The 25054-nt window shown below is 43.3% G+C and overlaps 1 protein-coding gene across 5 annotated transcripts in view; it reads right to left on the bottom strand.

Annotated features, from left to right (window-relative positions):
• The window catches only part of LOC120790065 (partitioning defective 3 homolog), a 320005-nt gene that overhangs the window by 81677 nt on the left and 213274 nt on the right, over window positions 1-25054 (bottom strand). For all 5 annotated transcript variants that reach the window (XM_040127340.1, XM_040127335.1, XM_040127337.1 and 2 more), the window contains 2 exons: window positions 18740-18973; window positions 15432-15666 (listed from right to left, as the gene is read on the bottom strand). In XM_040127340.1, the coding sequence (XP_039983274.1) occupies window positions 15432-15666; window positions 18740-18973 (469 nt within the window). The remainder of the gene's footprint in view (window positions 1-15431; window positions 15667-18739; window positions 18974-25054) is intronic.

Below are 25054 nucleotides of genomic sequence, written 5' to 3'. Positions count from 1 at the left end.
AGGTGACAGCTTTCCTCATCTCACTTCAAAGATTTTCATTAACTTCCTGAGGAAAATTCACCTTCTTCTTTTCCTCTTCCAGTTTTTTTTTAGTCTCCCATTACTCCAACCCCCCTAACACACATAAAATAACCTTACAGGAGACAAACTTCTGCCCTCAGCATTTTTTGTTCTTCTTCCTCTGGATCGACATCAATACATTTAGGGATTTGTCATAGTGAAAAATGTTGGCGGATTAGACTGTGCAGGACCCTGGGCATGTAGCAGTTCCCATATAGAAGGCTATTCCCCCATCGCTGGTGGCTTGAGAAGGAGGGCCAACATCAAAGTGTAGGCGGAGGAAAGGGAAGATCCTACCAGAACTATTAGAAGGCTCGGGACACTTGCTGGTTCCAGGACAACATGGCTCTGCCCTCCGCTTGAATAGCCGATGCCCTGCCACTGGGGGCTATTGTGGAACACAGGATTAGCCACCAAACCCTCAATGACGCACAAACCCCAATGTAATATTTCTATACTCACATTTTCTCAGAAGGAAGATATCAGAGATCTCAGAGATCCGTGGTACCAGTGTGTGTATAAAAACTGCAAACTGTACTGACTTTCACACCTGTCTCTGGAAGATAAGTGTCTCATTTGAGAATTGAACAGAATCTGATACAAACCAGGAATGATTTTGAGTTCATCTGTGTCAGGAGTCAAGAAAGCAACTCAGCCGTTTCTATGAAAACTCTTGAGCCAGTATTGGCACCTTGGCATTAATCGGGGTTGGCATCAGGATATTTGTACTGAGAGTGAGGTTGTTGAGGCTTGATAATAAGATATTGATTGGCAGCTGCAACTCATAGGCAGAATAACAATGGAGTAACTACAGTATTCATTGCAGTTTGGCAAAGAGAACTAAATTTGGCCCAAAAGTCTGACGGGTGAGTTTTTGTATCATGTGGCTGCACAGCAGTAAATCTACAACCTAAGAATCTTGATGGCATTGTTTCAACAGATATTTGGACTGAGCATGGTCGTTCATTAATGACCTCAAAAACAGTTGTATAACAGAATAATCCTGCCTCAAACATCCACTTACTAGCTTACTAGGAGTAAAAAGTGAACCTTTGAATTAAGATTATTCCGTTAAATAGTTATTAAACCTGCAGTTTGTCACAGCAACAGCTGGACCTCTCATCTCAAGCCGGGAGAACAATGATACGCCATTTACATTCTCATAAAGCTTTGATCCTTTTCTGCTTCAGTCCACCGGACCGAAGCTCTGTTTAATGATCCATTCCTAAGCATCTATCTCACCGTGGCAGACAGCAGGTAAGAGTGATGAATACACAAATGCAGAGGGGCCCTCAAAAGACAAAGAACGATGAAGATTGCAGAACCACCTGAGCTGCTCAACCAAAGCTTGAGCTGCTCTGTGCCATTCATCACTGTTTGGTCTTGATAATTTCTGATTGACCATTAAACCTCATTTAGATACTCTAACATGTGTCAGCAATATATAATATATGTTTTATTAATGCTGTGATGGCCATTGATGCGAAGAAATATTGAGAATAAAATTGAAGTGTTCAATCAAAGTGTCCTGAGTTAGTCATCTGCTGACAGCATCTCATAAAATAAAGGTTTCAAATACTGATGCATATTAGGCATACTGTATTACTGGGTATCTGCCTTTACCGTATCTACTTTCTCTAGAAAATAAGTCAGTAAATATGTACGGCATTCAATATGATACATCATCTTATATCACTGAAAACAGAACGATTTATACCACTAGTAGTGGATGCCTCATACATCATCTTCATCGATTTACAGGGTAATAAAACTTCAAGGCTGCAGCACAACAGTGGAGTAAAGAGTAAAAGACAGAATTTCCAAAGATGGAAAAAGAGTAAATTATGCAAAGCCTCAAAGCCAGTGTGATTGTTACAATCGTTGAATCTGGGAAGTAGATTTGAGAGAAGCAAATCTGTTTTGACATCTTCTGTAGGGAATTTTTCGGTTTGCTCAAAGGAAGTTGCTGACTTGGGGAGAGGGGACAGCAGAAATAGCAGTCTCTTCCTTCCTCCTAAAATCTGCGGTTTTTAAAAAGTGAATGCAAGCATGTGATGGACCGCCTGGTTTAACCTCACATGAGGCACTCATCATGCAAGGGGCTAAATCTTTTGGCATTATTCAAACCTGCAAATGGAACAGGTGAGCCAGAAAGAAAAAATAACTTCATCTATCAATTTGATTCAGTGATGAGAGGATAATTTCAAGGGCAGACAGAGAGAATCATTATGGTTTCTGCTCGGCGAACCTGAAAGTTAATCCAAACCTCCCAGGGCGAAGTCCCCCAAAGACGGCTGATGTGGTGTCTGAGCCTACATCCCAAGAAACAGTATTTGTCGCTGACGGCAAGTAAATTAATAACTATGCCTCTACACACTGCAATTCATTGTGATAATCCATAAAGCACCATAAAAATACACTTTTTTCTCAGAAAAGAATCAAGAGACATTATTATTTTATTAAAAGTACCAGCAGAATTTTAAAACTAGCACACACGGTCAACCAAACACACATTACTCTTTTTCTACCCTCTCCTATCCCTGTCCAATGCAAGGGCGTGCCAATATGAAGAAGTGCATGATTTCTACTCAGTACTGCACCTAGGGTACAGTGGCAACCCTGACAGTGGCTTGTAATTTTAATAGTAGCTTTTTCTTTTGTCTGTCCTCCGTGCTAGCTAAGTGTTGTTGCACCTGTGGTGAGTAAAGAGTCTCTACCATAGTCTCTAGACATTCGGACGCCTTGTAAAAAAAAAAAAAAAATCCAATGAGTCGGTCAGGGAAAGAAAAAGAGAGTTTTTTTGGTCCTCCCCTACGAATCACACTGTGACCCAGCAATCGTTAACAGACACTAAAGGGACATTTTATTATCGTCGACTGGCCCTTGCATAATGTTGCCACCACCGGTTTCGAGGCACACCAACCCCAGAGAGGTATTGGAGGATGTTCTCTCGTCAGTCCTCCAGCTTGAAGCCACTGCCAGCCGATTATTTCCTTCCCCGTGGAACTCATTATCTGCAACCTGTAACATCAGTCAGCGCTTTCCCAGCTCAGCCAGACCTCTTTTAAAGTAGAATCTACAATTTGACGCATCTCTTAAGGAAAGGAAAAGCGTTTTCCTTAGAATTTAAGAAGAAAGACAGCTACCTCTGATTTATCAGAGAACGCGTAAGATAACGTAACACCTCTTTGGATTCACTCCATCTTGGAGTTCATGATATGGAATGAATGGAATGTGCCCTAAAAATAACACAACTCTTAATGCAGTTGCACATTCCCTTCCCTTTCACAGGGACTCTGCTTCTTACAGGTCACAGCAAGATATGACATCTCTGTGCTTTTACTTGACTGGACAACGGCTTGTGCACACTGAATCAATCGATTTCCACTGGTTGGGAGGGGCTGGGCTTTTGTTGATTGGCTGCAGCTCTGGAGAGAAGCCGGCCTTAATTCTTCCACCAACGGTGTGAAAACAGTGGGGAGAGGTACAGGAGGAGGCAGGATAGGAGTCGAAACGTTTCATGCCAGGTGGGAAAGCGGCATTTCCCACCCTGTAGAGACGTGACATGCATTTATTCATGACATCAGGTCGAGCCCAAGTAGGGGAACAGCGCCAGAGGCGAGATGGAGGAAAAATGATTCTCACCACAAACTTCCATGACTCTTAGGTCTCCCAGCTGAGAGAAAAAAAGACACCGTCACGTTGGAGAACACTCGGTTTTAGTAACATCCTACGTAGTCTTTCACCATATGAAAACAATGAAAAACAATTTGCAAGTACATGAATTTTCATGCCATCTCATTGTATTTAAATGAACGTCTGGTCTTTTTCTCAACCAATATCACTGCACTGTCCCCACCTATTTACCATAAAGAGGTTATTCAATTGTATGTAAATAAAGATTTTCTGGCTGAAATAAAGATGCACAGAAATTGATGCGATGCCACACTTTCAGAAAATTGTTTTCATCCATAGCTTTATCTTTTTGCCTGCTGTGTCAGTCAGTATTTTCTCTTATCTCTGTTACTTTCCAGACAGGTCTTCTTCCATCTGTTTTTTCCTCTCTTCAAACTCCTCTTTCAGAATTTATCTTTCCGGCTTGAACTGTTTTCCTTTCAAGCCTGTATGTGTGTCCAATTGAGCACACGGAGCCTTTTTACCCCACCACCAACACCCCTGAGGAGCAGAAGAGAGAAGAAGAGAAAGAAAAAGGGTTTGGACTAAATAAATATGAAGACTGGTCGTTGTACTTCCACTGTGTTTGTTTGTGCCATTATGTTATTGTGTGTGTGTGTGTGTGTGTCTGTCTGTCGTGGTGAGTTGGTGTGGAGGAGGGTGTGGTAGATTTTCAAAATTACAGTTACAGAGCTAATCCGCTCTTATTGAGAAATTTTCTTTCTAGTCATAGAGACCAGACAGACTATAGACAGACAGAGCTGCAGCAACATCCGAGATGATGGAATTACATCAGAGTGAATGGCTGAGAATGTTCTCTTCCTTTAAACTAACAACCATCAGTCTCGAAGCGATACTGTTGAACTGAATAAGAGTGTAAGTGTCTGTGCCCTTGTTCTTATATCCGGATGGGGACCTTAGACTGAATGCACACTCACCCATGGGGATTCATGTCACTGTAGGCACAAAAGGGGGATAAGACTTGGTTTTAGGGTAAGAATTAGGTTTAGGTTAGGGCTAGGCCTTTATTTGTGATGCCTAAGGTTGGGGTAAGGGGCTAGGGAGTCTATTATGTTAATGAGTGGAGGGGATAGTAGAACAAATCTATGCATGTGTGTGTGTGTGTGTGTGTGTGTGTGTGTGTGTGTGTGTGTGTGTGTGTGTGTGTGTGTGTGTACAAATGTAAGTCTATAAATGTCCATGTACATGTAAAGGTTCTTGCACATGTGTATGGCTTCTGTGTTTCAAAGCTGGAAAAAAAAAAGCATTCATCATTCTGTGTGCCAATTTTTATTTAAGTAATAACAGGTACACACAATGTGTGTATGTGTGTTTTATCTATATGTGTGTGCCTGTATATCAAGGGACAGCTTGGCTTGTCCATATTTCAAACAGCCTGTGCAATACAAAGGACGGGGCCCAGCCCAACATGATTGCCTCTAATGTTTCACATAAATCACTGCATTGTGTGTGTATGTTTGTGTGTGTGAGGAGGGGAGGGGTGTTTTTTGCACACACACACAGAGGAGTGCTTCAAATCCCTGACACCACTGATTAAAGCCTCTCATTACAACACAAATAAACAGTCCAAAGGCATTCATAGATCCATATGTTAAAGTATATGAGTGCAGTGAGTAGGGAGTTTCTGGTGCTGGGGTAGGCCTTGTGTTGGTGAGTATGTATTTGTGTGCATTCCAATCACCCAAAGTAACGTTGCGTTATTTGAGTTGCTGACATTTGTTCCGCACATAATCATCCTGCACACTTTCTTTCTCTCACTTTACACACAGACAAACGCAAAAGTTGCCAAATGCCTTGGCTCGCCACAGCCCATCCATAAGCACACACACACATTTGTTCTTTCGTGGCCATATACTGTACCTATACGCACCCACATTTGATTAAAGCCTAACCAACCCAGCCCACACACACACACACACACACAAACGCAGGGGTGGAGGAATGGAGATGGAGATGAGGAGGGCAGCGCTGTGGTTGGTCAGTGGAGGAGCTACAGTAGGTGGCTCAGGCTGTGACCTAGATACAGCATGGCGGCACACTGCATTCCTAATGGGCCATTTTGATCACTGCCACTCTCTGTATCCAGCTCCAGCTGCATGCTGTAAATACAAAAATCTCAGCAGACACAGCAGCCGAAGTCTTCTCAGCTCTTTTAATGATGGCAGCAACTGTGAGTTTGAAAGTACCACAGGGTAAAAACGCAACCTGAATTTTAGCATGGCTGAACAAGTGATCACAGATGTGTAAAAAACTCACGGGAATCAGAGACTTCCACTGATAATAGCTTTGGTGATGCATTTACAGCTGCTCTCACATCCTACAACTTAAACCCATCAGGACATATCGGTGAGAGGAAAGAGCTTATGATTATTGTCATGACACAAGGTTACCTCATAAATTAATTTTGTTTATCAGGCCTCTTTTCTTGCCATTTCTGTTTTGATTATCCTTGTGTCTCGCAATTGTCTCCCAACTAATTTACATGATGATGAGCCTGGAGACAAATGTGTTTTGCTACGCTCAAATGCCTGATTTCCAAGATGCTTGCCTAAGGACAGCGAGGGGAAAAGTGAGGCAGATTTTCTGTCTCGTAAACGTCAGACTATGAAATACAAGCATGGACACACACCAGCCCACGTGCTGTATTTGAGTGCATCAGAGAAAGGAGACAGCGGAACCGCTGATCCATGATATACATCCCTCCCAGCATTCAGAGAGAGAGACGGGAGAGGTCTTTCTGTCAATGCTACGATGAATTTCCAGGGCAGTTGAGAAAGAGGCGGGAAGAGGGATATGGGTGGATATATGGAAAGACAGAGGGAGGGAGTGACAGTAATTGTGAGAAAAATGAGGATGAGAGAGAGTAGGAATCCCATGGAACATCACAAGCAGGGTTAGATAAATAACAGTGGACACTCCTCTTCTGTCTACTGGCCTTGTGCAGTTGGATGAAACTGATGCTTCTCCAAAGCAAAATAAATCAAAAAATTACAGGACTAGGACCATTGGTACAGTATGATAAAATTAAACATGCTGCATTAAGCTTTTTTCAATTCAACAAATCATTTATAAAACCTCCGTATAATTACTGTAAACAAATGAGACAGAAGGATCAATAAGAGGATTTGCAGCCTCTACTCACACACATATTACATCATATATTGTGTAAACTGCATGATTTACAGCACAAAGGGAAGTTGATATATAGCATTGGAGGAACATGGGGTTTTGGCAAAGATTAAACTGCTATGGTAAAGCAGGAGTGAAAACATTTTGATCAAAGAGGAAATATCCTCCTCGTGTCAGGGAGCGGCGGGGGTTAATGGGAAATGAACTTTATCATATCAACACCACTGGTATGAGATTGAGACTACAAATCAACCACGGTCGCATCAAGAAATGCTATCAGGGTGAAGTTGATATACCATCCATATCGCCAGACAAGAATGTCCAGAATGGGCTTTTCAGCAAAACTCCAGATTACATTCCATGGCGACGTCTTTAATGTCCAGCGCCGCTATTTTTGAGATCTTTGCTTTGCACAATATGTGCACGCGACAACTGCGGTATGGCTAAAGTTAAAGCAAGGTTGTGGTTATGGCAAATAAATATGGTTAAGCTATGCTTCAAGTAAGGCAGCTAAAATACTAAGACTGTTCTCCTGTAAAAAACAAACCCACAGGATGTCAGTGTAAGCACCTTATTTCAACTCAGAGTTACATTTAATTGTGAGGCGACCTCTAGTGGCCACAGTAACTATGACAGGAGCAAAGGAGAAAGTTAGGTGACAGTAGATAGAGTGACACAGTCCAAGTTAAGAGGAGGGTGGAGTGGATGGATGGGTAGAGAAAAGCACTTTGACGCTGGAGACCGCTGTTCATTCTCCGTGTGAAAGCAATAGTCATTGTCGTTTCTTTTATCCATGACCGTTCAACAGCCTTAACTGCATGTTTATGACTGTATCCATGACGACGAAGGTCCCCTAACCCCAGGGAAGTTTTTTTTTTTTTTAACCCAAACCACGATCTTTTCCGAAATCCAAACAAGAAGTTCTTGCGCTTAAGCCCAACCAAGTAGTTTTTGTGGCTAAAGCTAATCAAACAATGACAGTTCCATAACCTTAATCGCATGCTTATGATTGTTGCCATGACAATGAAGGTCCGATATGCCTGTCACTGGTATGCTCATATGGGATCGTATAACTGTTACCATGACGACGAAGGTCTGGCATGCCTGCTGCTGGTACGCTGCTACGGGTCGTAGGGTAGGGACAGACCACCTCAATGCTCATTTGGGTTGGAGGACTTGTTTGAAAACACTTGCAGTTGTTAGGTTTGGTGGATGGTTAGGGTTAGACAACCGACTGGTTAAGGATAAGAAAGGATCGTGGTTAACGTTAATGAAAAGGCAAACATTAACTGCGGGCCTGTGTTGGGAAACCTGTGTTAAAGTCTATTGTGTAACACACCTTTCCAACACCCCACCCTCTACACCCTTACTTTCCACCGCTCTACGTAAAGAGCACACTACTTCTGGCACTAAATGTTGGGGTTGTATGGAAACCAGAGGATGCAGAAATAACCAGTAGGGCTGCAATTCCTAGCTATGCTAGACTGGATATACAACTGTTGATAACCAAATAACTTAGAAGAGACTGAACCAGACAACATACAGATCTGAAGCTAGATATATCAACTGTTCAGTCCTTTTCTTTCCTTCAGCCTTGCATTTACCCCCTCCCGAACTCACAAAGTAGGGGTGGGGGGACACATCTCACACATCTTAGTATGGCAGGGAGAGCCCAATTAAGAATCCAACACAACAAACATAGGCAGGAATGAAATCCTGCTCCAGCCATGAAAAGAATCTACATTTCTCTGACACGCTCAGCAAAGGCAGAAAAAAAAAGATCAGAGGCGGAGAGAGAGAGAGAGAGGTAGAAAACCGGGAGGAAAAAATAGACAATTTCACTTTACATGCCCAACACATGTCGGAGACGCTGACAAAACAAGAGGGATACGGTTCCTGGCTTTAATTGTTTGTCTTTGATGGAAATCCAAAGTGTAATTCAACATCGATTGATATTAACTTTGTTATTCAAAAGCACCGTTCCCAGCGTCTCTCTCTCCCACCACCCATCTTCTCACTCACATGATAGGAGTGTGCACAGATCAGCGGGTGGGAACTCAGTGGATAGGAAAGGTCATTTCAGCCAAAGGCCTCTATTTCATTACATGCTAAGCCTGGTGGATGGCTGAGCAGACTAGCAATGAGTCCTACTGTAGCAGCCAGCACACTTCATTTGCATAGTACATAGTGGGAAATAAATAGGTTCTCCCATGCGCATTTCTCACCTCTGTCTCTGTAATATCAGGCATGCTATGCATCTCTAAGTCATCTAATACCTTCCTTTCTTCCCTTCCTCAGACCTAAGCATACATTTAATATGGAGGGCACTACTGATACATTTGTACTATTTAGAAAACCAAATGGGATTGTGCCATTCTCAGATCCTTGCATGTGCTGTTAATGTTTTCTCATTATTTTCAAATCCGTCCGTCCTTTGAGAGTCGAACAGCCTTTCTCTGATTGATCAAAGTGTTCCAGGCCAGAGTGAAAAAAAAAATAACATCAAAGTGGATTCGAAGTGTCTCAAACTTTGAAAAAACAAATATCAAACAGAGACGGAGGAAGTTTAGGAACACCGCTCGAATAGAAGAGAAGAGAAGAGAGGAGAAGAGGAGAGGAATTCTGGGTTTCCATTGGTGGGTCTAGGCGCGATTCCACTGGGGTTGGATCATTAGTAGTCATAGGCCTGGTAGAGAATGGAGGGGTGCTCTGCTACACTTAATTTGAGCTCTTTAATAACACACTTTATGAATTCAGTCATGTTTGCAGCCCTCTCCCGGAGACACAGCGTGAGAGACATCGGTGGATCTCATTTCAGGCCAACAAGATTTCAGATTCAATTAACTCCACCGTGGAACACCACCTCTTCACAGACACACAGAGACACACACACACACACACAATCCTCCTCACTTCTCCCCATGCTTCAAGGTCTATCTCGGAGCACTGCATGATCATTCTAAACCTAATTACTCCAGGGCTATATGATGGAGACTCGCTGCTGCCCAATCACATTTGCATCGAGTAGCCAAAAGCAGAGGAAGTGCAGCCAGACAGCCAGACCCCCCTAGCCCCCCCCCTCGGCCATCTGCATGGTGGCTGCAGTCGCAAAGCAGCCTCTCTTCCCCCTCCATGATCCTATCACTCAGTCTCTCCCCACGTCTAAATGCTCCACCATGTCAGAAATTGACGGCGACATCTTATTGTTGGAGACCAGCAACAAAGCTGTGCTTGCCTTAACCTGGCGTACAGAGGAGTTTTGTTGTTTTACTGTTTTCATGTCCCGTCGCTGCACTCTGTGACAGTGGCGCTTATTTTCTCAGCGGGGGACTTTGTTGTTAGTTGTTTGGCCCCCTGCTGGGCCTCTCTGGTACATGATCGGCAGGAGGCTAATGGGATGTGACACTCAAAGGACATTTCTGTGCTCTTTTGTTTCTCCTGAGAAGTTGAAAAGGCTGACCCTTTCCCTGCGTAGTGCCCTCAGTGACATATTTCTTTTAGCTGTGCATCCATTTGATAGTGATATTGAGGTTTGACTTTGCACTGGGCAGAGCTGCCAAAAGCTGCCAAAGTTCACTCCTGAGTTCCCCCTGAAATATTCATCCATGACAGGGGAAATTTGTGGCTCACTTTACTTTCGCCTGCTCCGCGGTGAGGTCAGGTCAAAGGGGTCAGCGGCACAAAAGTGCCCCTAAAGCTGACAGGAAGTCACTTTGTCGCAGAAGAACTAGAAAAGCAATATCCGCAGTCACTGACCACCCAGCTGCGCTGACGTCTATTCTTGCATCACCATCTATAGTCCACGATGTGTTACATTCTTTTTTTCATGCAATTATCTTTTTCTGCATTACTCATATTCCTCACATCCCTCCAGCTGTCATTCAGACGTACAGGCTCCAGCTTGATGCTGTGCCCCGTGCTTCCCTTTTCTCCCCCAGCACGGACATTATGATGAGTGAGGCAGAGCAAAAGAAGAACAATTATCATTTTCTCTCAGATTAGATTCAGCAGATGTCAGAGCCCACATGTGGAGGCGGCTAATTGCTGTCTCCAAATCAACTGTGGTATAATGGTACAAGCATATGTGACCATTTGTGAGTATGCCGGGGAAGGTGGAAAGGCAAGAGGATTGTATTAAAGAGAGTAAATGTGTATGTTGGTCCATCAAGCTCGCTCTCGGCTGTGTGTGTGTGTGTGTGTGTGTGTGTGTGTGTGTGTGTGTGTGTGTAGAAAAAGCCAGGCTAATTCGTGTGTCATGTCGGTGTACTAACGACCAAACTGGCTTACCCGCCATCAGCTCTTCACACCCACATGAGCAGAAAGAATCATATGGTATGAAGACACGGAGCAGCACAGGAACACGCTAACTACCCACTCTCATTCTACACAGTCATGCTTTCATGGTGCGTTATCCACATTCTAGTCATACTCACGCATGCATGCAAAGGCACACAAACCCTCGTGCAAACCCCCTCAAAGACTGAAAGATGGAGAGCATCCCCGCACTCCATCTTTCACTGCTTCCCTTTCCAGTCCACACCCCTCCCTCCTTCAACTTTCCATGTAGCCTTGAGTGGGACTGCATCTGCAGGGAGGAGCAGGCAGACGAGTTCCCAGGGGTGATGTAGGGTGAAGGGGGGGGCAAGGCTGTCACACCAAGCTCCAGTGTTGGCTGATGGCTCGGCGTGAAGCATGCGATTTATCAGATTGGTGGGAGTGGGGGGTGGGGGTAGGGGTATGGGTGTGTTGGTGAGGAACGCTGAGGAGCAAGGGTGAGATGCCAAAGAGGTCATTAACACAGTCTTTTCATCTACTCACACACACGCAAACATACATTACGCACTCAGGCACGCGCAACTTTACATGCTCCTTGAACCTGCTCACGCTAACTCGCAAACAAAAATGTACACAAAAATTGCCAGAGATGCTCAGTACTCCCTCCAGCCAGAGAGTAGCACAATGCCGTGACTGCCGCTGTGAAAAGCGCCCTTCTCTTCTCATTCCCCCTCTCCCTTTCCTTTTCATCCTCCTTTCCCACTCTCTCTTGGTGCCCCAGTTCACTCCAGTGCACACGGCCCCTCTCTCCTTCTCACCCAATCCACTCTCCACCCTCCACCCTCCTCCTATCTAGCCCCCATTCCCCGTCCCAACCCTGCCTTCCATTTTTGCAGCTTTCACACTGTTTCTCCTTCATGCTACTGTTTGCTTTTCCTACGGTATAACGCATTTTCTCAGTCTTGCCAAAAACACATTTATAAACATATAAAAAATTATTTCGATGTAAAATTATGAATGTACGAGCACAGACTGCAACATTCTGAGGATGGATGTGCAAACACACTGCAAAAATGCCTATCTAATGAGTGTAATTAACAGATTTAAATATTAATTTTGAATATGTTTTAACAATCGAATACTCAGCCCTGTAATAAATGATCAGGCATGGGTATTTTTTTTATGTGCTTGCACACAAAATGGTCACACACACATGAACACATCAAGAGATGGGAGATGGGTCTTTGATGGAGGAGGTCAGTCAGTCACGGAGCAGATAAACAACACCTCATTAGGCATGTTGAAGGGCGTCTTGCAGGCTGGGGCTGAGACATCACTGTCTGCTGGCATGCTAACAGAGCCCTGGGCAAAGCTTCCAACATCTAAACAAAACTGATAGAATCGGAAAGTAATGATCACGTTATCCACTAGAAAGGAGATGAATAATCACATACAGTGGTTTGAGGGAGAAAGCATCACCCTGCGCTCCCCTCTGTCCCACTGAATGCCGACATGGGCACAGTAGTACATGCATGCAACAGACATCCTTGAAATAACAGCGATGTCAAGCTGCCTAGGGCCCAATTCTTATCCTATGCTTGCATGCACATAGCTATCCATTCATAAGATTGTAAGCTATCCATTACTGGATGGTACAGGACTGTATACCAGGCAGTCTGCCATCCTACAGGCAGTACAGTATGAATCCGGAGAGGCAGGGAAGCCAGGGTTGTGCGTTGCAGTTTCTTCGCTTTGGGCTTTAGGCAGTCAATTTTCTTTCCATCACGCACTCGCACACTTTCACTCATTCTTGCACTCACAGTATTTATCTCAGTCTCACCCTCTATCCTCCCTCTCTCTATATATTAGGCCATCCTCCTTTCCCCTGGCTCTGATGTTAATGCACTCCCAATCAGGCTGTCCATTAAGCGGACGTGGGCTACACGTTTATCAGGCCGTCCAAAGGCCTGCATGCAAATGAGCTCAAATTGCAGCGCTCTGCAAACTCCTTCAAATCTCCTTAGAGGGAGAACGTGAGCATAAGACATGTATGTGTTAGAAGTGCGGGAAAAAGTGAGTGCCTGCCTGTCCATTTTATGCTAATGAAAACCATGGAGACAAGCATTGCAAAGGATTAACCCAATCAGGATGTCTTTTTGATGTTTTGATGCAACAGTGAGACACTCACATGTGAAACTTGCTAATGTAAATTCTATCCATGATCCATAAGCCTGAGAGTGTCAAGTTACTGTCAGCAAAACCCATTGTCACGCACAGTAAAACTACTGTAAAAACTTTTGCTAGAATCGCTGAAAGTCAGACACACAACGGATCTTTCACTTTCTTTCCTCTACTCCCTTTTTACTGCTAGGCATTTCACATCCCTCCATTTTGTTCTTTACAAAAAAAAAAAGGTCTTTATTGTATCCAGTGGGACACATTCATTCTCACCTCAGTTCCTTGCCATCTCTAACTTTCTAAACCAGTTAGGTTGATTGTGAGAGAGCGGGGAGAGAATAGAAAAGGACAGTGTAGATGTGTGGGTGTGAGAGCTGTCACAGTTTTAAGTAGAAAAATGTTTGATGTATCAACAAGGAGTAGGAGCAGCAGGAAGAAGGAAAGACAAAGCTTGGGAGTCAGAGAGACATGCTGCTTCAGGAGGCTGCCTGTTTGCATTCAGGAGGCACAGGGCTTGCTGGTAAATGCATGGAGCAGGGGAGAGTGTCAGCAAGGCCTGCCACAGGCCAACTCTTAAGAGGCAGTGGCAATCATAGACAATGAAGAGCGATGATGAGGCTGAGGATGGCATGCCGAGGACCTGCATGCACGTCTAAATTCACCCGGCAGCCACCTATCGGGACGAGCACATAGCCACTCAGAGAGGTTTGCCAATGGCGCTGATTGTATGTCGCAAAGTGTCAAATTTCCTCTTTCATTTACTGAACCAGCCTATTTCTCTGTGTGTACTCCTGTGAACGAGTGTGTCTCCGCATATGTGCTCACACCTGGTGTGCAACAGAATGTGAGCCTGTATGAGTCATTATGCATTTACACCACAGGATGCAAAGCCAGTAAAAAAAAAAAAAAACACAACAGTGAAAATAATGGAAGATAAGCAGGCTCCCCGCATTCCTCAATCTTGACCTCAAAACACACTTGTCGTCTTTATTGTTCATTACTGAGCCGTGCGCCGCGATACGCTAACTAATCCCATTAAACTAATCCACATGAAAACAACTTACAGCACGATAACGGCCTGCACTGCCTCCACCATTAATTTATGCAATATTTAAATGTGCACAGAATGGAAACAATTAATATGACTCCCCCACTAATTTTCCTTGTGGCAGAGATACTGAATGGATACCCGTAGGATGTTTATTTTCATCTTGAGTCTCTTTGCATGTTTCCCCTACTATTGCCTGTGTACACAGTGTATGGTCCACAGTAACATAAGTTCTTTACTGTGGGGTTTTCGCCCATCAGCGCTCAGTGGCAGTTGTATCATGTCCCAGGCTGGATTGCGAAGCCAACAACCCCAGAATGTGCCAGTAGAGGTGTCTGGTTTGACCTAGCCTCCCACTTCCTGGGGCATATGAGATGATAACACTATGTTTCAGACCTACAGCAGGTGTGAGAGTTGCTAAATTCAATAACTGATATTGCATCTTTTGCTTGTGAACATTTTTTTTCAATTGATGAATATTATGGGCTGTTGAGAGCAGAGCCGTGGAACCTCTCTTGGCCTCCCAAGGTAGTTTGCCTCCAAAACTTTGCGAGCGCATGATGAGACAGCCACTGAAAATACCAATCGCAGGCAACGATTCCAGCCTGCAGTCTATTTCTCATCTCCAAAGGTCTTTTATCCCCTGCACCAAATCACAGCTCCCGCATTAGCACCCGTGTGGGCTCGGAACATTGTCTTCTGGTTAACAAATGCTGAGCGTGTTTGGATAGGAGGGAGCGCGCACATGGGTTTATGAATAAAACATGTTGCCCTTATTAAAAATAATCTAGTGCAAAAGTGCCAGAGGCCCTCGAGGTCGATACCCCCCACCCCCCTCCTCCAGCCAATCCTTCCATCTCACAGGGTTCAAGGAGAGGGGTCTCTGATTAGCACCGACAACATCCAGAGAGTGCATTCAAAATTTGTATGATCCAGCGGTGAACGTGTTGAGTGGAATTAAATAAAGCAGATAGCACGTAGCGCTCGGGGCTACACAGGGGAGGACTTGTTTAGGAATTTGAGCTGAGCTCCATCTCATTCTTACCTGAACATCTCGCCCAGGCCCTTCAGCATGCCTTTCTTGGCTTTCATCTTGTCCTTGTCTTTCTCCTCTTTATCCCTTTCAGGTTTCTTCTTTTCCTTCCCGCCAACCTTGTCCCAGTCTTTCTGTCTGTCATCTTTGGAGAGGTTGCCATTCAGCCCAGGACCCACAATGAGGTCACCGCTGGTGGACATCGACTCACGACCTGATCGGGAACTTCCCTCTGTATCCTCGTCCACTGGAGTGAGGAGACAAGGGGATGGAGAAGTGGTTAAATATATATATATATGTTGAGAGGGAAGGAGTATAGCACACACAAACATAGGGAGAGAAAGAAAAATAAAACATGAGTCAGTAAAGGCAGACAAAAACTTTAACTTCCACTTGACTCTCCATAGATCACAGAAGCCAGATTTGAAATCAGCACACAACAACAGCACTTTTAAAAAAAAAAAACAGTTATAAAGAATCACTTCTTTCCTGATGTAACATCAGTTAAACCATTAAAAGAAAAGCTGTGTCCCACAAGGTATAGCAGCTTTGAACAAAACAAGCTGAATTCATTCGTCTCATTAGAGAAGAATATATTTACACTTTACACCCTGGGAGAATAGTATTAAGTTGAACACATTTTCACTTAGCTGAAAGCCTAAAGTTATTTCAAGTGTGTGCATTGCACACAGCTCAGAAGAGAACTATCTACTTTTGCCCTTTGCTGCTGCATTTCATATAAAAGTGATGCGACCAAATAATGGAAGTTGTACTGATTGTCATATGAATCTTGTTCTTAATCTACATCTGGACTCGTTTCAACCCAGACTTTAAATTGAGACCAAACTCCTTAGGAGATGTAGGGTTGATTAAACTCAAAGTTTCCATCACATCTAATCAGAACTGATGTGCAAAATGTAATTAATCTGTCAGTAATTATACATTTAAATAATCTTGAAAAAGGCTCCCGAGGATCTTAATTGCAAATGTGGTGTGCTCCACAAACGGCATAGCTCCTGTCTACGCTATATCTCTGGTTCTGAGGCATGAGGTAGATGTCCTTCAGATTACAACTTATTACAGTCTTGCGCGTTGCTGTCTAAATTCTGCCTTTGATGGAGGAGAGAAAAAGCGCTTATCGTGAGGAAAGAAGAGGGAGGGAAGACCATGATGGATTTTTGGCATACGGGATGAGACAGTCTACGGGAGGGAGGAGCTGCTGGATTCACATTTCAAGGATGAACAGTGGGGTTTGTTTTCTCTTGTGATCTGTGGCGCTATCAGCTATTTCTTTCAGCTGCCATCTCGGAGGGAATTACTGAAATGGAATATCAACACGAGGCACTGTATTGCAGGAATAGAGAGTGAACTGGCAGCTTAAAGCTGCTCATTATGCGGTTCATTGCCACATGTGGGCCCTCCCTTCCTTTTCTCCACCTCAATAAATTTGGGAGCAGGTTCTGGATGAGTATCAGTTTTATCACTCAATCTGCTGCCTGCTTATCATCCACTTAAGAGCAACAGTAGCCAATAGCAGCTCTGAGCGGTATCCTGCTATTTAAATGAGTGCTAATGTTGCTGCTGCTTAACAAAGGCAATCTGCAGATAACTAACTAAATATTGTAATCCAGAGTCACCCAGAGGACAGTGGCCATGTGCGCCTGTAAATGTGTATATTAACGTGTGTATCTATTTGAGTCTTTCAAATAAAGCAATACGGAAAAAGAAGGGACCTCCTATCACAAAACCAGACAAAAGCCTTTATCACCGGAAATCAAAAAGCGACGCAACCCGTACCAACTTCATTGAACTGAAAAGAAAAAAAAAGACTTGGCTTAAAATCTCAAATGACAGCAGGAGCAATGACGAAAGCATCGGGAGCCTGAAGGATAATTTAAAGAGACAAACAACCACAGCAACCATTTTGTCACTTTCGTGAAACTATACCATTAACCTTCACTGCTTTAACAATCAAGGAGCTTCAAGCTGACCTATCAGTGAAGGTTATGACAGACACAGTAAAATAAAAAAGTAAAGAAGGGATTTATGCCCTATACTACAGATTTTCCTTTTTCTTTTATATTTCCTCAAACGATGCAACACGAAGAAGCACAAGGGGAAGTGCATTTTGCCCAACAGGATATCTTTGGGGACACATTTTCTTTAGGTGATTCCACATTCTTATTTTATGTAAATAAAAGTCTGGGAGCAGACGAAGGCAGAGGCTTATCTGTCAACTTTGACTATTAACCTCAGTGACGAGCACAGACTGCCTGCTTTTATCTAAATTGAAAAACAGAGTTATTTGAATATCATGAGGGAGAATGCAATATACCGCAGCAGGGGAAATCGGCTGCTTTCCCCATTTTTCTTTGCCGAGATAAGACTGTATTTAGTGGCATGCCGACAGAGCTTATGAGGACAAAGCGTTTCAGGCAAATAATTCCTTCTTTTTCAAATGTTCCCCAGCTGTTTTAATGGAATCCTTTGATGGTGAATGGAAATTTATATCTGGTGATTACTCTTGTAGTGTTGCAGTTTTATTACCTGTCGCAAAAACATAAGACGGCTGTCTCTCTATATCCAATGCATGTCTTTTTGTCATCAAACACCAAGTAGGAATGGATATATCCACTCAAACGGAAGGTGGCATGTCTTTCTTCTTCCTCTCTCCTTGACTTCGTAGTTAAGGATAAAGTAAGGTAATTTTGGTTTCCTGTTCCAGTCAGGTATGCAGGAAAAGGAATGTAAGGAAACCTGGCGAAGTTGTAAAGGGTTACGTGCCAAAACTAACTACCACAGGCTAAAGCAAAGACATATATTTCATTTTTAATCGCAGTGAATGTAATTACACATACATATGACGTATAAAATTGACACAATAGGACCCTAATGTATGTGAGTAAGCGACAGAATTTTTTCCTTACATGCACTATGTTGAAAAACATGGCAATGCACTTTAAGAGTATGTAAGCTCAAGGGAAAAACATGTTGCCACGTTCTCTAACAATTCCACTAAGCATGAACTATTTGAATTTTAATGAGTGTGTAACCTAGACGCCTATTGCACATGTGCTTTGTGACACACATATCTCTCAAGCAAGTGGGGATCCCTGACCTAGTTTACTTGGGGGTGAATCCTGCTGTTTTGAACAGGCTCTGGGGAAGCATTATTGAGTTGGCCTATATCACACCAACTAAATTTCTCTGTAATAATCTGCTAATGTCTGCCATTGTACATTATATAATGACACACTTTTGGGCACATTATCATGGGTCTCTACTCCGAATAAACGAAAACCTCATATCCAAACACTCACATGTCTCCATGCTGTTCTCTTCTTCTGCCGTTGTGACACCAGATTTCTCATATGATTTGTCAATTGCGGCTCGGAAGCTCTCATTGCAGCCGCGGCCCCTGACAATCCGTGAGCGTGACCTGTTGACGTTAATCTCACTGTTCAGTGTTGCCTCAGCAACAGCCGTCTGGAGACTTTCGAGGGAGCTCGACTTTTTCAGGCCCAGCGAGGGTCCGACCTCTTGTTCTGCAGAGCCTATGGAAAGAGGAAACAGTGTCACAGAGGAAAACAGAGTAATTGTGCATGGCTCTAACTCTATCTGCCCCACAATGGCAACCTAAAGCCTATTATTAGGGAGCTCATTGCATGTCAATGAATCATTTACGTTTTACTAGTTTTGTATTGGATGATGTTATGTGCCGTACTTGGCAGGCAAAGAGAAAGTGTGAGTCTGGCAATTAACACGAAAAACAAATGATGCCGACGCTTGGCCAATGAAGTGAGTGAAATGAGAACAGAGCATTACATCTTCACTGAGACATTTTCCTGTTGAGAATTATAATTCAACCTTTGTTCTCCGTATGGCTGAAACATAATGCATATAAATGTCACAGACAATAATGTACAACAGCACCAGAGTGATTATAGTGTTGTATTACACTATTATAAATTCCCAAGATGTCCAGAATGACTGTGAACCTAAACCTATTCCTATGGGTGGTCCTCACTCTGCTTTCTCTTTCTCTAACCGAAAGGAGGGGTGTAGACTAAACAAATCTAAGTCCATTCATTTCCAACAGCATTCTCTTGTATTCACTAGCTCATCTGAGCACAAACAACATCTTACAGCTGAAATCGTTTTCTCTCTTTCTAGGGGCTTCACATGTAGACAATTGCAGGTAATACCACAACATGAAGGCAGTACCAATAGAAAAAGGGGGGAAAAAAACAACCCGATCTGTTATCGGTCTTATGTTGATTAGCCTCTTGGGCGAAAACCACCAAAACATCTGTTGACATAGGCCACCTGCAGAACAAAACTAGCACATGGAACCTTTCCACAACAATGTCATCATATGTACTGCACGTACCAATACAAACCTTAGTATGGGCAATGCCAATACGGTTTCCGGACAGATATGTCTTTATGAGACAAGACTAGTGGCTCCCACTTTGTTTACTTCACAAAAGGAAGCCGCACAAAGTATAACCATTATGCAAAGTTAATACAATTAACAGGTAAATTGTGACACGATACCAATGGAGGGCTGTTATGACATGAAAGAGGTAGCTCATATACATGTATATCATACTTGTAAGACAAAGTACAGTTAGGTACATTAGTATTTAGACAGTGACGTAGTTTTCATAGTCTGGCCTCTCTACACCACCACAATGGATTTGAAACAAAGCCATCAAGATGGGATTGAACTATTGACTTTCAGCTTTAATTCAAGGGGTTTAACAGAACTATGAATTAACAGAACAGAAGGCCAGATTAATATTTGCCAGAAAACACCTAAAAGAGCCTGCCCAGTTCTGGAACAAGATTCTTTGGACAGACGAAACCAAGATTAACTTGTACCAGAATGATGGGAGAGAAGAGTATGGAGAAGGAAAGGAACGGCTCATGATCCAAAGCCACCACATCATCTGACAAACATGGTGGAGGCAGTGATATGGCATGGGCATGTATGGCTGCCAATGGAACTGGGTCACTGGTGTTTGATGATGCGACTGCTGATAGAAGTAGCAGGATGGATTCTGAAGTGTCTAGAGCTATGCTGTCTGCTCAGATTCAACCAAATGCAGCAAAACTGAGAGGACGGTGCTTCACGGTACAGATGGAAAATGACCCAAAACATACTGTGAAAAAAAAAACCAGCAGCTTCTCAAGGCACAGAAATTGAATATTCTTCAATGGCCAAATCAGTCACCTGACCTCAACCCAGTTGAGCAGGCTTTTCACTTACTGAAGACAGAACTGAGGGCAGAAAGACCCATAAACAGGCAGCAACTGAGGGCAGCTGCAGTAAAGGCCTGGCAAAGCATCTCAAGGAAGGAAGCTCAGCATTTCGTGATTTCCATGCGTTCCGGATGTCAGGCAGCCAATGACTGTGAAGTATTTTCATCCAAGTATCAAAAATAATCCTTATATTTTTAGTTATGTTTGTCCAATTACTTTTGACCATCTGAAAATGAGGGACTATGTAGAAAAGTGGCTTTAACGATTATTAAAGTGATAGTTTCTTAAACCCCTTTAATTAAATCTTAAAGTCTACACTTCAATCACATCTCGACGGCTTCATTTCAAATCCATTGTGGTGGTGTACAGAGGCAAAATTGCGAAAATTGTATCACTGTCCAATATTTATGTCCCTAACTGTATATCCTTAAGTGGCAATAGATAACACGGTAGGCCAACTGTGTAGAAAGCAAAGTGAATGTCCAACTGTCAACCTCCTCAACACTAGAGCCAGGCCCCAAAAAGCTGTAATTATTTTTCTAATGCTCAGCAGGGGTTTGTTTAGGGTATGTCAGTGGAGCACAACTTAGGTATCGATATTTAATTTTGTCAGGGGACCTCCGTCAGTTCCCTGGAGCTCTCACCCTACCTGCCAGTTGGTAAACAAACAGCCTGGTTGATTTTATGCCCCTTTTATTCTACCTCCATTCAGTGTGCGGCACGGTGCTGTCAAACGTAACAAGATGGATTTCAGAATATGTGCAAGTGAAGCCTTGTTAGATGTAAACTTCTGCGGAGGAAACTATCAGTCTAGTCATAGACAGACTGTTAAATTAATTACTTTAGCAGCCTCACTGAATTTCTGAGGCCATAACACATGTCAATGAAGTCTGGACAGAGCAGCACTGTGTCTTTACAGCTCCCTATAGACCATACAGACCCACCACATGTAGTGAATGTCTGCTGCTGTTTCCTCAGTGGCTTCATTTGGTGCAGACAAATGTCTCCCATAGCTCTTTTGCGATTTTTGCTCTATTGCTCTTCAATAGCAAATGTTGCTATAAATTCCTGCCTCTACTCCCACTGAATAGAACACACAGAGAAACACTGGGTGTATATAGTATATTTGTATGTGTGTGCCCCGTGCAGGGACCCCTCAATAGTTACAAGAAACACAAACACATGACGTACACACACACTTCCGTCATCTACCATCAACAGGATCCTTGACATGTTTAAAGTAGCTTAAATGAGGCAAGACCCATTGTAGCTAGGTGGTCACAGTGAATCTTTGGATGGAGGGTTGCTCGGCTAATCACAGATTAATCGACGAAAATGAACCCCCATCACTGAAAGAAATCAATTTGGAACTGTAGCGTGGAGTACCTTCCCTGAAATACATTTGTTTCAGTGCACGAGAGATTGAAATGGGAGAGCGGAAACATGGAGCCGTGTCAGTACACAGAGGTTGCAAAGGCAGGGCATGAATGAGTCAAGAGCTTAGGAAAAAAAGAGGGTACACAGGAATGCATATACTGTTATCATAATTTTACTAATGGCAGCTTGTCTCTTTTGTTGGCTGAGCGCCTTTGCTATTTTCTTCTTGATCCCTTAACCAAGCAAACCTGCAGCAGCTCACTAGTGATTAGCCAGCTAGTCCAAACATTCATCTAGGCAGTTACATGCAGAGGACACATGTAGCAAAGAGCAGTGCTGAACGATTTTAAAGGAACTGAAAATGTTCATGCTACTTTTAGCATCTTTCAGATCACCATGGCATCCGTCTTTCTTCTGTGTTTGCTACAAATGCAGCCTTACTGAGAGTGTCAGTGCTCCTCTGTCATCCGCGGCGGCTACAGATCCGGTGTCAAAGACGTCAGATAGGCTAAAAGGTCAGCCGTTAGCCAGTGGTGTTGGGTTTCCAGACTAGTCAACGTACTGTTATGTATTTAACACACCATTCTCCTTTCCTTTTTGTCAACCTTAATAAAAGTGTCCAGTCCCAAGAGAACCTGGACTCAATCCTGAAAGCACCGTTCAAAATAAATGAACACCAATCCTATAATGCTGGATCCCATTTAGTGGGAAGAGCACATATGTGTGCCTTCAGGCTGCATTGCACCGTAAAATGAAACTTTACTGTGTACTACAAATGTCTACGGGGTCAAAAGCTCTCGGGTTGCAGGAACAGAAGATTCATTTTACTGCTTAGTTCCTCAGAGGAGGTGGACCATTTCTGATTACTATGACAAATTTTAATGCCAGGGAGGCATAAAAAGCCTTACAAGATCAAGAGGATGCAAGTAAAATTCATGTAATTCATTTGTTCAGAAAGAGTAATCTCATCATGCGAAGGACAAGAGAGGACAGTCTAAAAATATATTATAAGGAAACATAGACGCAGATACAGCATAGCAGGAAAATGCTGTAATATTTCATACTTTGAGGATAAAACTCCATCAATCCAGTACAAATGTCACGTAAATTTGGGTGTTTTTTTAAGCTCGTGCATAAAGCCTGCCAACAGTGGACACAAAGCAGCCAGGGTACATGTCTGACACAATGGGATTGTAAGTTAGAGCCGCACAGGATGCAACAGTTCAAGGGAACACAAATGACATCTGCTGTACTTGGAAACAGGGAATTATCCTCCCGCTTGGTATTCCGCACCATGATCCCCTTTGCCATGGTTTCTAGTCATTGCGGTGAATGACCGAGAGAAGCAGAGAGAAAAAGAGAATGGGAGAGCGAAGAAAAGGGAGAGTTTGCCACAGATCCCGGCTGTCTCGAACCTGCCTTTGTTTTCGTCAGAAGCAGCCCTGGCTCTCCTGGGAGAGTTTGACGGACAGCTCTCTGTATGCCAGTTTATTATGCGATTCCTATCACACAACAGAACCCTCAGTGCTCTGCTCCTCATCTCCCTCTTATTCAGAGGGATGAAAACACATAAGCCCCCCCCCGGCATACGGACATGAGTCTGTCTCTCCCCACACGTCTGGAGGAGAAATGAAAATCATCATAATGAAATACAAAAAAGGAAAGACAAACCAAATATGGGGAAAGTGCACCTGGAATTTAGTCATGGCTGAGACAAAAATGGTCAATGTGCTGTGTTACTTAGCCTGATTAAGGGCAAGGACAGTTAATTGGAGAAGATCCATTGCCATTAAATGTTAGAGGGGAGGTATGGCAAACTCCATGAATAAATCAGCAGCAGTTATTACAGGGACAGGAGCCCATAGTATAATTAGAGCAGCTAAAACTATGCTCCCGAGCCATTATTCACCACAGGCCCTTGCATGTAAAGATCTGTGTACAGACAGTGGCTCCATTACATATAATTTATTCAGAGAGTCAGGGCTTTAAGCAGGGCGGTAAAAGGGTAATTATGTTAAAAATAGCCTCCAAGGTGGTCGAGGGAAGGCCATGTCCAGGTGTCCTGGTGGAAGTGAGGCATCCCCGGGTCGGCCGGGCTCCTATGTCTCTGCCAGTTGTGGATCATTAGCCCGACAGAGGACGTCCTCCGTACGCTGAACATGTGTCACAAAGGAATGGTCATTACCCAGACCTGTGGTTAATATCTCAGTCAAGGATGCTTGATACTGTCCTGTGGTTGTGCGCTTTAATCAACCCGTTAATTTTATTTTTATATTTGCTTATCACTCTCCAAGTAAGCCTACTCATGTAACTAGCTAAGCTATTAATATGCAGAGGCTGGCAATTCTCATGCCAACCCGGGCGACCCACTGGATCAGCAGCTGACAATTAGAGTGAGCTAGCAGTGCCCGTCTCTCATTCAACACTGCTGACCATCAGTCTTTTAATATTTTTTTTAAACATTTTTCCTGGGTCTTACAATATTTTTTGGAGTCAACTTTGCAAGATATACACAAAGTTGTTATATAAAAGTAATGTCACATACCTAATATGGGCACACATATGATTTTTTTTTAAAATATCCCTATACACTACAGGATGCAGGAAGCAAGTTAGTTTCAAATTACTGCTCAAAGAAATCACAAAGAAAAAAAAACAAAAAAACAACCCAGTCATCAGCTCATTCTGTGTTAATTTAATGGAGTGAATGCAGTCTAATTTGCTGCAAACAGAGCTCAAAACACACTGACTATGTTGGATCAATTGCAGTGAGCTAAAGGGGCCAAATGGCAGTGAATGTCTCTCTATTGCAAATGCCATTCCATCGCCCGGCTTTCTCAAGCCCTCTACACTTGCTGGAATTGTGAGTGTTTTCTTCTTTTGCACCGCAGAACGAGCACAATGGCACAGGTCCCCGCACGAGTTGCCAAGTCTCTATTCAGCGCCGTGCAACTACCTCTCAGCAATATGAAAACCCTTTTTTGATCATGCTG

The sequence above is a fragment of the Xiphias gladius genome, chromosome 5 (genome assembly GCF_016859285.1).
Source record: "Xiphias gladius isolate SHS-SW01 ecotype Sanya breed wild chromosome 5, ASM1685928v1, whole genome shotgun sequence".
NCBI classification, from domain to species: domain Eukaryota; kingdom Metazoa; phylum Chordata; class Actinopteri; order Istiophoriformes; family Xiphiidae; genus Xiphias; species Xiphias gladius.
Note: the sequence above shows the minus strand (reverse complement) of the source record. Positions and strands in the feature narration are given on the sequence as shown.